General features: G+C 40.7%; 1 protein-coding gene across 2 annotated transcripts; it reads right to left on the bottom strand.

The window, feature by feature from the left end:
- Window positions 1-4553: 4553 nt before the first annotated feature.
- relb (v-rel avian reticuloendotheliosis viral oncogene homolog B) lies at window positions 4554-15024 on the bottom strand. 2 transcript variants are annotated; one of them, XM_080429057.1, is made up of 11 exons: window positions 14671-15024; window positions 14379-14399; window positions 14009-14229; window positions 12047-12364; window positions 10619-10782; window positions 10420-10511; window positions 10120-10251; window positions 9040-9144; window positions 7239-7454; window positions 6317-6388; window positions 4554-5893 (listed from the first exon to the last, which is right to left on the bottom strand). In XM_080429057.1, the coding sequence occupies exons 1-11, from the start codon at window positions 14705-14707 to the stop codon at window positions 5436-5438; spliced, it is 1836 nt and encodes a 611-aa protein (XP_080285183.1). In that variant the 5' UTR covers window positions 14708-15024; the 3' UTR covers window positions 4554-5435. The 2 variants fall into 2 exon arrangements, with proteins under 2 accessions (XP_080285183.1, XP_080285184.1); XM_080429058.1 differs by lacking the exons at window positions 14009-14229; window positions 14379-14399; window positions 14671-15024 and adding an exon at window positions 13105-13351.
- Between the last annotated feature and the right edge of the window lie 266 nt (window positions 15025-15290).

Below are 15290 nucleotides of genomic sequence, written 5' to 3'. Positions count from 1 at the left end.
CTTCACCCCAGCTGATTGCTGCCCAAGTGGTCAGACTTGAGCAGGGGCTCAAACCTGGGACCTTCTGTTTCTAAGGCGGCCTCTCCTCATTCAGCTATGGATAGTTCATTTTGAAGAGACAGTTGCACCACCTCGTACTCTCTTTGGTTTCTGCTTGGGGAATTTGTCTTTCAGTACGTCATTGCGTTTTGTACGTAAACAGGCCACCACCACCACCACCATGGGAAATCCACACAAATAATGAGAAGGAACCCTAACCCAATTATATGATGGCATTCCTTTTTCATTTTCAAACAGATATCATACAAATACAAAGTAACCAGGGAGTTGCATGTGAACACCAGAATCAGAATCAACTTTATTGTCACAACGAAGCGAGGTTGGTCCTGAGACACATACAGTAGGCTACATACACACTGGCTAACTATAAACAACAAACACGAACGGGGAAGGGGGGGGGGGTATACAGTACAATAGCATGATTCTGTGATACTGACATGTAGTGTGTAAAAAACCCAAACTCAAATAACCGAGTTGAGCAATATAGCGAACAGCCTTATATGGCATTCAGGCCAATGAAAAAAGACAAATCATTCTAATGTAGCTGTTACTTTCACTTTAACACTTCTCATCTCAGCCTGTGGTTGTACAGTTTTGGTGTTTTGGGGAATCCCGGGGCTCCCGTGGGTGCACCGACAATATTAAGGGAGTAGTTCACCCAAAATAATATTTATTTTCAATCAATTACACACCCCATGAAGACTTGAATTCATGGAGATTTTTTAGTTTTTGTCACATTCCTAAGCCAATAATTTGATGACCGGCCGAAAGATGCTAAAGTCTCTTGTAGGAGACTCCGCCAGTCATCAAATCATTGGCTTAGGAATGCAACAAAAACAAAAAAATTGGCATGAATTCAAGGCTTCATGAGGTGTGATAAAAAACTAAGTAATTTTTGGGGTGAACCACTCCTTTAATAATCCACCTTTTAACATTGATTCTGTCCATGGATATGAGGTTAATTGATTTGGAACTGGCTGGAGAATCGGAGCAGCAGGAGCGGTATTGCAGTCGCTGTACCGCACTGTGGTGACGAAAAGAGAGCTGAGCGAGAAGACAAAGCTCTCGGTCTACCGAGCAATCTTTGTTCCTACTCTCACCTATGAAGTGTGGGTCATGACCGAAAGAATAAGGTTGCGGATTCAAGCGGACAAAATTAGTTTTCTCAGACGGGTGGCTGGCATCTCCCTTAGAGATAGGGTGAGAAGTTCAGTCACCCGAGAGAGACTCGGCATAGAGTCGCTGCTCCTTCACTTGGAAAGGAGCCAGCTGGTTCGGGCATCTAGTACGGATGCCTCCCGAGCGTCTCCCTAGGGAGGTCCTCGCTGCATATCCCACTGGGAAGAGACCCCGGGGCAGACCAAGGACCAGATGGGGGGGATTACATCTCCACACTGGCCTGGGAACGCCTCGGGATCCCCCTGGAGGAAGTGGCAAATGTTGCTCAGGAGAGGGAAGGCTGGAGCTCTCTACTGGAACTGTTGCCCCCGCAACCCGACTCCGGATAAGCGGTTGAAGATGGATGGATGGATGATTTGGAACTAGAAAAATGTGCTCCTCGAAGCACAGGTCTCCGCCAGGCCTGGTAGCTTATTGTGAAAGGTAAAAAAAGAAAACTGCAACATGGTGGAAATCTTGTCAGGTGCCTCCTGCACCCCAGAGGCATGGGAGATGTTTGTGACAATTAAATACTTAGCTCCATAGAATTATATATACAGTATATAGACAGATTTTTTTAAAATACTTATTTTTTATATTTTGTAATTTGCATTTGGCTGGGACGGATTTTATTTTAACTTGTATCAAGATACTTTCAGATCTTGTATATATTGTATTTTAAATATATATAATGCATATGTTATGTCATTTTATTATCAAATTGACACATTTTAAACATTTACACAGGTTTATACTGTGGAATAAATGAATAAAAACACAATGTGAGATGTCACTTCTACTCTGACTCCCTCAGAACAAATTAATCCACAAATGAGAGTAGGGCATATCTTGAGACAGATTTCATATCACCTTGCCTGAACTAGTGAATGAAGCCTCGTGGAAATGTCCTTATGCATTAAAGATAGTTTACTTTTGTGATAACTAAATTACCGCATAACCCATACTGAATTCAACCCATACTGTAAATGGTCAGACAAGCCTAATATTTGATTATTTGTGATGCTATGTGTCAGTATCCTGATATCAATATCTTGGTGTCAGTATCCTGCTCAGTATCCTAGAGTCAGTATTATGGTCCTGGTGTCAGTATCATAGTCATGGTGTCAGTATCCTGGTGTGAGTATTCTGGGTGTCTGTATCCTGGTGACAGTATTCCATTGTCAGTATCCTGGTGTCTTCTATGGTGCTCCCTATGGTGCTTCGCTGTCTTGTATGGTGCTTCCTATGTTTCTCCCCTGTCATTTATGGTGCTTGGTGAAAGGTGTGTAAATGGGACTGTGGCAGTGGCCAGAGTGGAAAGATACAGAAACAGGCAGAGAGGCAGATAACAGAGAGACAGATCATGACCGTCTCCGGCCTTTGTCCGTCTGGCCTGGCGGAGACAATTACACTATACTACTACAACTATACCTGTCCAATTGTAAATATTTGATATGCTAACTTAAACAAATGAACTATGCAAATATTGCTGAGCTGTTGCTATAACACTTTCTGTAATTATTATTATCTGATAACATTCAACTTTAATATCTGTGCCAGGGGATGTGTTTTAACTGAAAAGGTGTAGAAACAAACAATAAAGCACACACATTAACTTACTAAAAACCAGGTGCTGGGCTGTGGTCAGGATCCAAAAAGAATAAAGTCTGCACACTGGGTCATGCTCCAAAGCTTAAACATTTTAAGCTTTGGAGCATGACCCGCAGTGTGCGGACTTTAACTGAAAAGGTAGACATGTCTAGTCAAGAACTACAGTAGCAGCTGGTTTTGGCGTTATCTCTTTACAGGAAACAATGGCTATCAGTCTATGTACAGTATGATAGATAAAGATGTTTGGCAGCCTGCCCAGTGTGGAGTTTCCCAGTGGCTTTTTGGTATCTATTTATTCAGTGATGACCAACATTGACAGACAAAGCCAGCACAGTTCAAAAGAAGTTAAATTTAAATATTGAAATAACGTTTGTATCTTTCACCATTGAGCTGTGAAAGATATCAACATGTCTGTATTATACATTATTATGTATAATAATGTATTACAAATGTAATATAACTGTAAACATGTATAAACATTGCCCAGCTTGAAAAAAGCTGTGTTGCAATAGCCACTTTCTCTTTGTTCAAATAAGGGAGAGCCCAAACACCACTGATTACAGTACAGTGAGTGTATCCAGAGCAAATTCTGCAACTTATGCATATAAAATGACCACTGCATATAATGTTTTCATCGTATTTTCAATGGTAAATTTTCTATTAAGTTTATCAATTGGAAACCTTGACCCTCTTGCTGATATAGTTTTCCAAACTACACCAATGGCAGAAAAATAATGGTTATGGGACCTTAATTAGTAAAAGTCTGAGATTTTTCCATGATACATGTACAAAAGAGTTTATATAACCTGCATTTCAAATGTGATGCGGGTACAAATGTTAAAGATTATTGAAGCATGACATCTAAGATTATCTTGATACGAAGTACCTTGTCAGCTTATCATGAGTGATAACATAGGAATGTGTGTAGGATGGAATGACATACAGGAAGCTAAAAATAGCCACATTAAAAACTATTAGTTTCTGCACCACAACCTTTGGACTTTGTCAGTTTGACATTCCTGTGTCAGTGTGAGTTAGTGTTAGGCAGTGTGTGTCTGTTTTACTAGTTTGAGTTCTTTTATGTTTTGTCATACCCTTCTTTTTTCCTTTTCTCTCATGGAAATAAAAACGATGGAGGTTTTATTTGATGACCTTCCTTCCCTGGCATTTGGCCCTCATGGCCTCAAAGGCCAAGTACGGTAATTCCAGGCCTGCTTTGGACATACTAAAAAGTAAGTTGGCATACTAAATAGTATGTTACTATGTGATTTCAGACACAGCAGGCCCTGTCCGAAATTGCACACTAACATACTATTTAGTATGCCAAATTACTTTTCATTATGTCCAAAGTGAAACCCAACTGCTGTGCTTAGTAGATGCTAAATAGTAGGCTGAAAATAGCATACTGTGTAGTATGTAGTGCGATAGTATGTGGTTTCGGACACAATCAGTGTCTTCTTGCACAATGTACAAAATGGCTCCTTGAATTGCGGTTACACCACCTTAACAATTCAGGATTTTTTTTAGCGCTTTGGAGATGCATTTATTTGAATGACTATTAAATAGTTCTAATGTAAGATCATGCACAAGTAGTTGATAGGTTGTTTTATTGCTAATTTAAGCAGGTTGAATTATAGTACAACGTTTTTCAGAAACACCAATTCAGTGGTGGAAAGTAACTAAATACATTCACTCAAGCAAGTACTGTACAATTTTGAGGTATCTTTACCAATTGTTGATACTTTTACTTCTACTTCTAAAGGAAGAAAGAAAAAAATAGCAAACAGGGAATAGACAGCGCAAAGAATGAGAAGAATATGAGGGTTGATTGTGAATGGATGGATTAAATATCAAACAAGTCAAAGATATGGCAGTCATATCAACAAATAGAGATACTGTAACAGGCAAGAACCGTGTATTACGGATAAGAACAAATGAAAATACAACTTTTTAGGCTTTTGATGTTTGTTAAACATGGATCTGTTTCTTCACTTTTAATTGACTTCCTCCAAAGGAAAGTCAATCGGTCCTTTTCCCAGACAATTGAACATGTACAAAATACAATCTATGCGTATCTATGCATGCATACATTCCATTCTACTCTCACCAATGAGACTTAGCCTACTATAGCCTACTAGGCGCAGCAGTGCACAGAGAAGGATTCTATTGCCAGTTTAAATAGAGAAGTTCAAGGGTTCCCTTTTCAGTGTCCATGGCTTCTCAATGAGCCAGCTACATGCCATCGTTGAATGCTAACCTCAAATGGCTTTTATGCTTTAGGTTTAGGCTAATGCTAGTAGCATGATGATATGTTCACTCACAGGCCTAGAAAGAGAGAGAGACAAAGAGATTGAGAGAGAGAGAGAGACAGGGGACTGGAAGGGCAGACATTTTACAATGCTAACTTGCCAATGGACCCCGAAACCTTGACCAGCAAGGCCTTTGAAGAAAAATAGATAGATGGTGTTCACGAGATAGTAGACAAACAAGACCAAGTGTCTGACAACCACACTCCATCATGCAAGCTCGTCGTTTTAAGTCCATGAAGTAAAAGGATTCATTGACACGCGTCTGTTATCCACCGTATTATATAATTCATCCTTTTCTCATTGGTCCTCTTCGAGCTTCACTTGAAGCATGTTGGATGGGCTATCCTGTGGGAGGTTCTCAGTCTGTGCCTGGCTCTCACTGACCAGGTGGCTAAACGTTAAGTCATTATACTGGGAGAAGTCCTGCGGGTATGGCCCGAGGTTTGGATTAAAGTTAGCGAAGTTGGCGCTGGCATCAGGCGCCTGGTCAAAGCCGTGGAACATCGACGTGGTCAAATATGGATCGGACAGCATGGCCTGAAGTGCGGGCATCTCCAGCAGCTGATTGATGAGGTTTAGCTCATTATTTCCATCAAAGGTCTGGTTGGAGAGTATATTGTCAAGTGCACTGTAGTTGTTGTCCACCACAGCAGAAGCAGGGGGTAGCCTCTCCTCTGGTATGAGCATGGGCTGCTCAGTCACAGGGAAGTGGAAGAGCTGGGAGGTGGACGGCTCTACTGTGGCAGGACTTTGAGCTATGGGAGAAGAAGGCATTGATGTAAGAGATGCCAGATATATTTTTATTTAAGTCTCTAAGCATCCCTGATGTTTTTTTTTTTTTACATAACACTATAGATTTATAAGCGTCCTCTAAGCTACAGTGAAACCTAAAGTTCACTGGAGAAATCGTGAAACGCTTATTATTTTGTTTATCTATTGAAGATCAAAACATTTTCTTATATCTAAACTCCATACAAGTCATCTAAATTTTTAGAGATATTTCAACTGTCTGCAAGCTTTTTGAATTAGATTGTTTTATGATCATTTAACGTTTTAATAAAGTCTGAGGCATTCAAAGGTACTTACCTCATGGCGTCCAAATGAAACCCCATGTTTTGCAACAAACATGGATTAATTTGTGAGGGATTACTAGGGAAAGAAAGGGAATGATGCCTTACCTGCCACACAAGGTCTCTCTTTCAAACTGATGTCCGTCTTTATCTTACTCTTTCGCTTGACCTCATACGGATCTGAAATGGGGTCAATATTAAAAATTATTAATAGATTCCAAGTAGCATATTACATTTGTGTAGAGTATGACCGATAGATCAATTTGGCCCATAAATCGAACATTTATTTTACTTTTTTTGACGATATCGGGAGATGGCACTGGCAATTAACTTTCAATGTAACATCTTGAATGTAAATAAGTAATACTTTGAGTGTTCATATAATATGAACTTTATAAATGATGTATCTAAGTTAAAACAACATGAAGGAAGGATAGGCATAAATAAGCTTTGAGCTTCAGCCTATGCCTTTTTGATCAATCAACATGAACCATTGGCTTATAGTGGGGTATGTTTTGTGAAATTGTTGATGTGGATCAAAATAAACTAAACTAAACTAATTACTCAGCGGATGTTTCCCGATTTTAGTATAATATAGTATAGAAGTATAATAAACAAAACCAAAAAAAAAACTTGATTTTATTTATCCTGTTCTTGTCTGTTTGAATGCTGTTTACTTGTTTGCTTATTAGTATATTTAAGGTTCAATATTCTCATATATTGAAGTTTAACTTCAAATTGATTAGAAAATGTTGAATTATTTGAAGAAATATTGGGCAAAACATCAATAATCGGTGTGCTAGTACTCAGGATCAGCATCAGACCCATAAATCTGGGTCTACATCAGTCGGGCTCTAGTAGCTCTAAATTTTTGTGCCTTGTTCGTGATGCAAGAGCACTGAAGCACTGAACATCTTTCTCTATGGATTATCATAAAGCACTTCCTACTTAGGGTTAGGGAGCACTACACTAATGCAGTGTAGTGAAATGAGTTGTCTTGGCCCTAAGAACTATTCTCCTCAGGACTGACCTGGGTTGTGTGGCAGGTACGTAAAGCTGATTGCTTCGCTGTCCATGCGGTCTGAGAGACGACGCAGGACAACGTTGACTTGAACCTCCTCAGTGACGTCCTGTTCCTGGTAGGGTGGGCTCTTGAACACAATGGCGATCTGCCTGTGCACATCTGTCTGAGCAAACTCCCCCTTCGCCTCCCATGTACCTCGCTTGAAGATGATCTCAATGTCATCTGTGGGTTCAGGTGGACAACACACAACTTGACATCAAATATAATGATTAAAAAAATAATATGGGTGGGAAGAGCTGTAGTATTGCTCCTGCCAACAGAGGAATCATTTTTTTTACCGTGATCACTAAATGCTATCTGCATTCTGATCTCAAGTGCAAAGCTCTAACAATAAGTGTTGCTGTCATGCTGCTCGGTTCTGCTTAACATTTCTGCATTTCAGCACTTTCACTTTCATACACTCTGATGGGGCGAAACCTGACGAAACTTATGAAGCGTTTCAAACATGTCCTTTCATGTACAACTGACAAAAGGACTTTTGACTACCCCCATGATAGAGATTAAACCAAAAAGCCGTTGAAATGCAAGCAGGCCTCCCATTTATAGTACATGCCACTATCTCTGAGATTTTCTTAACCAGAATGATTAGCTTTGCTAAAAGATGCGACTCATCTGCTCTCTCTCTTCACAAATTACAAACTTCTATCAATTGTTAATGTGAACATATACCAGACTTATATATATGAATATATGAATATGTAACTCATAATTTGCCTAGCGAAGGTTTTCGTCAAACATTTGCACGTGAGTGTGCATGATGTGTGGTGTGCGTGTGTGTGCATGTGTAGAGCTGGCTGGGGTAGCCTCTCTTCTAAACGTAGTTTAATTTTAAAATCAAACACCCAGTGGTGTAAACAATAAGTCAACGGCCATTTACCGTACACTAGTATTAGTCTATATTCACTGAAGCATTCAAAAGTGTCAAAAATATAGCGTATAAAATAATCGTTCATTAATCGTCGTAATTGAGGTAAAAGTTTGAAATAATCATGATATTGATTTGAAGTCATATCGCCCAGCCCTACTGTTTACCATAACTAGCTAGCCTCGACTTTCAGAGCCAAGCAAGTCTATAAGAGGAAGTGACGGTCAAATCGAGCTGAAACATTGCCCATATGGAGTCATACGTCACAGACAACTGGCTACATGATCCGAATGAAGCCATGCTGTTATTAGACCCATCTTGTTTAAAGTATGACTATACAGTTATTGATATGTGTATCTCTGTGTAGGTGTATACCTACAATATACAGTACCTCCAGTCTACACACAGTTTTTTTCAATCAATGGCGGCCGGATCGGGCTGACACTGTGCACAAAGACGTCACTAGCTACCCATATGAAGTCTGAGAACCACATTGGAACCACACTGTTTGAATTTAAAATTGTAATAATGTGGATCTTGGGATCCACATGATTACAATTTTAAATTCCAATTCTGTGTTTTTATTGTACTCCTTTTCTTGTATGTGGAACATAGGTATAGTTTAATTATGTATTATTTATTGTATTTCTAAACTAGACGTTGTAATAATGTTTTGAAAGTGAAGTTTATTATCATTATCAAACCTCAAACAAATACATTTTAATATTTACCCTTCCATGTGTTGCTTTATTTACCGTAATCAAACTGTAGCACTTTGTGTCTATATTTCTTTGTTGTTGTTGTTTGCTGTGTGATGAGAGGGCTTGGTGTTTCACTCTGTGTGTCTGCGTGTGTGCAGGTGTACACATGTGTCTTCCTTACCCTTCTGGACTTTGTCACATAACATGTAGATCTCCGTCTTGCCAGTACAGGGACCTTTATAGAGGTTCAGACAAGTGATCTTCAACTGAGATGTAGTAGTAGCCTCTGTAACAGAAAAAAACATGCATGATATATCGAAAATTTACCTTCATCGATATCATCATGCACGATATCGCGAGGGATGGCTGTTATACCTGCCCTGGGTAGGATAATAGAATGCATAGGCTATCAATAGAGGTGATGGTGGAAAAGAAAAACGGACCATGGCTTCTGAAACGCAAAAACATAAATAACTCATTTTTCAGCAGTATTTTGTCGTTGTAGCTATCCGTCTATGTTCAGTTGTAATTATTCATGAACACACAGACAACAAAGAGGAGAAAATAACTCCTTGTGGAGAGACCAGACAAGGTTGGGTTGTGCATCTGGCTATTGCTTTTCAGTAGCTACCCTACCAACGACTAATCTGCGTGCTAGGCTACAACATTGGTATTGGGCACTACAGTAGTAGCAGCAGCAGTGTGTGACCAAACTGACCGTAGTATGGGAACGCATGCTCGCGGCAAAACCAAAAGGACAATTTTTATTTTCCATTCAGAATGGCAGCAGGTCTAATATTATGATTGCATTTAGGCCATGTGCAATAATGCAACTGCAAGCCAAAGTGTAGTACAGTGCAGTGAAGTGAACATCTGCTGTGTTGTTCAGGAAGGAAACATACTTACATAGGCATTAGAGATTCCATTTGGGTCCATTTTAACGTTATCAGAATTATATTAGCACTGAGGATTTTTTTGTTGTTGTTTTAGATTAAGAAATCTTTTAAAAGATGACGTGAGACAGGAGTCAGGTTGAAACGGGTCCTCGCTCCTTACGACTCACGTCTCACGAGGAGAATGGGGTTAGTGTTTCCTGGTGGCGATGGTGTGTGTGTGTGTGTGTGTGTGTGTGTGTGTGTGTGTGTGTGTGTGTGTGTGTGTGTGTGTGTGTGTGTGTGTGTGTGGGGGGGTGTGTGTGTGTGTGTGTGTGTGTGTGTGTGTGTGTGTGTGTGTGTGTGTGTGTGTGTGGCAATGCACTTACTCTTGTCATAAATGGGGTTGGACACCACAGGGCTCAGCGAATCCTTCCTTCCATCTTCCCACTCAAGCTCACACTGGAAACACAGACGCACCACATTCATGTCCATGTCTTCAATGCTCTTAGAATGGCCGGCTGAGACACAAAGGGGACACCATAATCAATACATGTCTGTTATAATACATTTCACAATAAGACATATGATTCACCTCTTATAAAATGGATGGATGTCAATATGTGTAAGTAAATAAAAGTGAGTTGATACTGTATGCGTGTGTGTGTGTGCGTGAAGATTCATCTCACTTTTGAATGGGTCAATATTTTGGCCTCTTCTTTTCTCAAGGGAAGCATCCAATTCCTTCCTCCTCACACACTGAATACCCAAATTACCAAAGCTGCAAAAAGATTTACGTGAAGTTACACAAACAATAGGCAATTCATATATAACATAATAATATTACTATTAATATAATGAAGAAGAAGAAATGGATGTGTACTGTACCTGTGACGTCTTTCAGGGGGTTTAAAACTGACCAGGCAAATTCCAGCACCTTCAGGACAGTCTTTACCCACAAGGCAGTGGGGGTGAGGCCGGTACGGAATGTCTTTGGTCACCAAGGATACTGTGACTGTAACCTTCTTTATGTGCTCAATGGGGCCCTGAATCTGAAAAGGTGACATGGAAAGAATGAGACAGGAATTTGTGTGAAGAGAGCACAAACTCCAGGATGTCAAAAACTAAACTGAGGCAGAAAGAAAAAAGTAGACAATCATTATCACCAACAAACTTGTTATAGTCGGCATAATTTAATTTGATTCTCATTGTCAATGTAGCTTGGAAAAAGCCCCAAACTCCTACACACTAAACTTTGTTGTCCAGACTACTAAAGACTGTAAGTTGATTGAAGTCGGTTGATAGGTGTGAACTGTCTGTGCGGTGTGGAGTTTAGTAATTTTTTATTACTGTATTTCCAAACTGTTTTCAAACATGTTAATAAAGTATTCCATCAATCAAAGTCATAGAACTCCATTGTTGTCCAACAAAGCTGTACTGTTGCTTTGGTCAGCATGATTTATCATTGCAATGAACACGGAAGTGAAGTGACGCTTTTTCGATCTGTCTCCGAGCATGTGCATTGTTTACATTCTGAAAGGGAGACAGCGAAAACAATCGCTCATCACTTCATGAAGTTCATTAACATAGAGTCGAGTCCTGATCTGGAACTTGGATACGTGGACGATAGCAGGAGAGGAGAGGTGCATGCATTTTTCGGTTTTGTTTTGTAGGCTATGTTGACAATGAGAGAAAAAGAAAATAAATCATACAAGCCTTCTCCTTTAAATAGTTGTCCCTGAAGAAGTTAATATAAGTTAATCATAATTGAATGAGGTGAACCACTTTGAATCTTATGAATGTTTTGGATGCGTTTATGAATATGCAGTCAGTGGTGTTGTGGGTCTGTTATAAACCACCCCCTTTATGTTAACCACACTTCAGAGTGGATTTGTGGGGACTTTCTCATTTCAATTTCTTTCTTTGTAAACCCACAATTTGCAAACTCCACCCATCCATACCTGCAGGCTCAAGTACAGTGACACAAAAATCAAATAAAATGTGGGGGGAATCCCCTTTAATCTGTGACTGATGATAAACCCCTTCCATGCCTCAGACATCCCAAACCGGTGAGTAAATATTGAAACGTGACAAAGCGAATCACCTACACCTTTGCTGTAATATGCACACAAGTCCCTGAATCCATATGCCTGATTTATACTTGGTTGCATGCCAGTGTCACGCACTGAAAATAGCAGATCTACATGCTCACGACACACCTATCTGCAATGCGTTGTGAGCTTGTAGATTGGCTATTTTCGGTACACGACACCCACGCGCAACTAAGTATAACTATGCAGCAGGACAGAACGATACCTCAATAGCAGGTTGAGTCTTTGTAGTCTCTGTGCTGGATGCTCCCAGGATGCTACCAGCGGACCGACCCTCACATTCATAGCGGAATCTCATTCCTCTCTCCTTGGGCTGCTCTACAATCACCAGATCAGGCTTCTCCAAGATCCGCTCAAGTAGCTCCGTGTCATTCTGGGCGCAAGACGAGGGAGCTTCAGGGCTCTTGGATGTCACCGAGCTGCGTCCTCGTCGGGATGGACCCAAATGAGAGGTTCCTCGGTTGGGATGACCTGATGCCATTTCCTTAGTGCAGGATGGCCGCTGTGGGAACGAACAAGGTGGCTGTGGGGAAACGACACATACACGCTTGTTAACTCATTACTATTCTGCATGGGGGAAATGGTTAGACAGCAGGCGATTCAGTATTAATCAAAGAAAGGCAACAGCATTAAATAATGATCTGCCACGTGTCATAGTTAACCACTTGAACCGCAGCATTCATATTTTGTGGGGAACATTAGCCACAAATAGGCGATCTAAATCTAAAAGCAAACAACAGGTCACGTTGCGACGCGGTGTGAGCTTATAAATCGGCTATTTTGGGGCAGAGAGATTTGGTATATACGGAAAAAAGTCGTCCAATTACAGAGCCAACTTAGGTCCAGTTTTTATACCAAGTCTAGAGGGTTTAAGTGGTTAATAACATAATAATTAACGTACATTGTCAGCAAAAGTCAAAATATCAGCACTGTAGCAGTTGCCTGTTGTATTTCCATGCTTGTACATATAATTTAACATGTGCGTTCGACTCCACCTCACTGATAGTACTATGTGAATGCTGTTAAACCACAGACCAGAATGTCTTCCGTTTCATTCCCAAGCTACAGTTAGCACAACTGTCTCACACCCTCCTTCTTTTACTTTCACAATAACCGTCTCATTTTCTGTCCATTTTGGCAAAATACTTTTGATTCACCACGTTGCACAAACAATTTCACAAGAATCATTTTTTAAGATATAACATTAGACCTAACAAACATTTAGTTAACAGCCTCTTTGAAAACACATGATCATCGACTCACCAAAAGAAAGGTAAACAAAAGAAAACAATGGAATAACGAAAAGGGGAAGAAGTGTGTCACCAGAGCTGTAGCCTCCCTCTGTTATCTTAAACTGGTTCACGATTCAGTCAAATGAGGCTGGAGAGGGCTGTGTGTGACGCTGGTGTGAGAGCTCATGTTTCAGACTATGTGGTGGTAGCAGCAATGTGTGTGTGCTGTGATGTGCATATGTTTATGTGAATGAGTCTATGAGAATGTGTGTGCTAGTCCGAAAACCTAAACAAAAGCTGGATAGTGCCAAAGAGAACAGGAAACAGGAAGTTAACTCAGTGTGAATCGACCAATCGAGGGAGCCGGACTTCCAAAGAATTTAACCTTTCACCTCAGAGGGCTTGGCTATCGAGAAGAAAAGGAGGGCAAAACGAAAGTAGGGATCACATTACAGCATTCTCCCAAGTCATCTTGTTCCTCCTCCATGTTGTGCCTCCTCCCTCAAACAAGGTCTCAACATAGGAGGGGGGGGGGGGGGTGTGTCTGTCTGACAAATTCACTGTTGTCATTTATAACAAATTCCGGTTCTAAGAAACAGCATCAACACCTAACAAATAATATCCACACAGACCCAACGGGCCCCACCTCCACAGCAACCTCCTTTGTGATGAGTTGAATTTTAACTGGCTATACTGAGGTAAGGTTTATCTGTAAGAAGTGGCATAGTGGATGTTGGTTTAAAGTTTGCAGCCAGCTATTCCTATGAGTGAAGCTAATCAAAATGATGGACGTAAGAGGGGATATCCTCATGTGTGTAGTTAATAAAAAGTACACCCATGCACAGTTCTTGTACATTAATGCCATAGAATACAAATGTATTGAGTCAAGACGCAAAAGTATAATAGGCTAACTTGGTTTGTAAGACTATGCTTACCCGGGAGGCTGTTCCCCTGGCAACCAGCACTGGCTGGGAAGCAGGTGAAGTGGTCTGCCCATGTATTCTGTGATTCTGGTCCTGAGGTGGGCAGAGGATTCTGTGGTTCTGGTCCTGGGGTGGGCAGAGGAGGTCTGTGGGTGGGGGAGGAGGTCCTGGGAGGCTGAGACCAGAGTGTCTCTGAGACACTCTGTCCTCTGTGATCACCTCTTGGATGATGTCTGCAAAGCATTCGACAAAGGATAAGACTTACATTCAAAATGCTCCCTGTGAGTTGACACAAATGTGACCACATCCATTGCAAATGTGAGTGTATAAACTAGCAGGCTACTGTGACGAGGTTAGAAAGACAGGTAGATAAACGTCTCACCTAGGTCTCCCATTTCGAATGCTGTAGCAGAGAAAGAAAGCATAGCATCAATGCAAAAATGAAGACGTGTTGTAAAGTGATGTGTACTAGTACAATTCCCAACGTCAAACTATAAAACAAAAACAATGCTATAAAGCTAAGAATCACAGTAGAAATGATTGTGTCTGTCATGCTGTGATGAGGACTCAAATGGGTGTCGGCCCATTCTGTAAGTCACGTGCTTAAGAGATAGTTTTCTGTGGATTTACACACATAAATAATAAACATACACAGCTTGAAGATGAAAACTTACCTGAGGTGACGTTACAGTAAACGCTCATGTTTCTCATTGCTTACAAGACAGATGGACCATTAACGCTGCCCCGGCTGCCGTCCCGTTCTTTAGTTACTGTACCACTCCTATGGTAACGTGTCGTTCACGTGAATTACTCCTGTTCGCTTAGCTTCCTTGTTTGTAAAATAAAAAGTTGCCGGGAAAGAAATAATAACAATGAGCATAATGTGATGATGTTTGCGTCAAAGTCGGTAGTTCGTCGATTTCAGCCATGTGTTGAATCCCATGGACGTTTAGTTTGTGTGACTTGACTGACTGTGTCAGTTCCGAGTTCCGACCATCGCACTTGACTCGTAGATTTGACTGGCTGGTCGTTCAGGGTGTGGAATTCCCCTTACGTCATGAAACGGGAAATCCCCTCGGGCCAAAGTATGGCGACCTTGTCAACAGTGTTGCCATATTTTGTGAGAGAAATAAGCAACCAGCTCTAGGAAAACAAGCCCAAAAGAAGCGACTTTAATAAGTCACATTTAAACCTATTTGAAAATCTACTATTTGTAGATCTCCGATCTACAAGCTCACAACGCGTCGCATCGTGGCGCGTTGTGAGCTTGAAGATCTGCTATTTTCAAAAAATC

The sequence above is a fragment of the Gymnoscopelus braueri genome (assembly GCF_963280865.1).
Source record: "Gymnoscopelus braueri genome assembly, chromosome: 5".
In the NCBI taxonomy this organism is placed as follows: Eukaryota; Metazoa; Chordata; class Actinopteri; order Myctophiformes; family Myctophidae; genus Gymnoscopelus; species Gymnoscopelus braueri.
This window is presented reverse-complemented; position numbering and strand designations above follow the sequence as displayed.

Coding starts and splice junctions, on each gene's coding strand:
- relb (XM_080429057.1), bottom strand. CDS start 14,707: ATGAGAAACATGAGCGTTTACTGTAACGTCACCTCAG. Junction 14,400..14,670: donor TTACTGTAACGTCACCTCAG/GTAAGTTTTCAT, acceptor TCTCTGCTACAG/CATTCGAAATGGGAGACCTA. Junction 10,512..10,618: donor CCCCCTGAAAGACGTCACAG/GTACAGTACACA, acceptor ATCTTTTTGCAG/CTTTGGTAATTTGGGTATTC.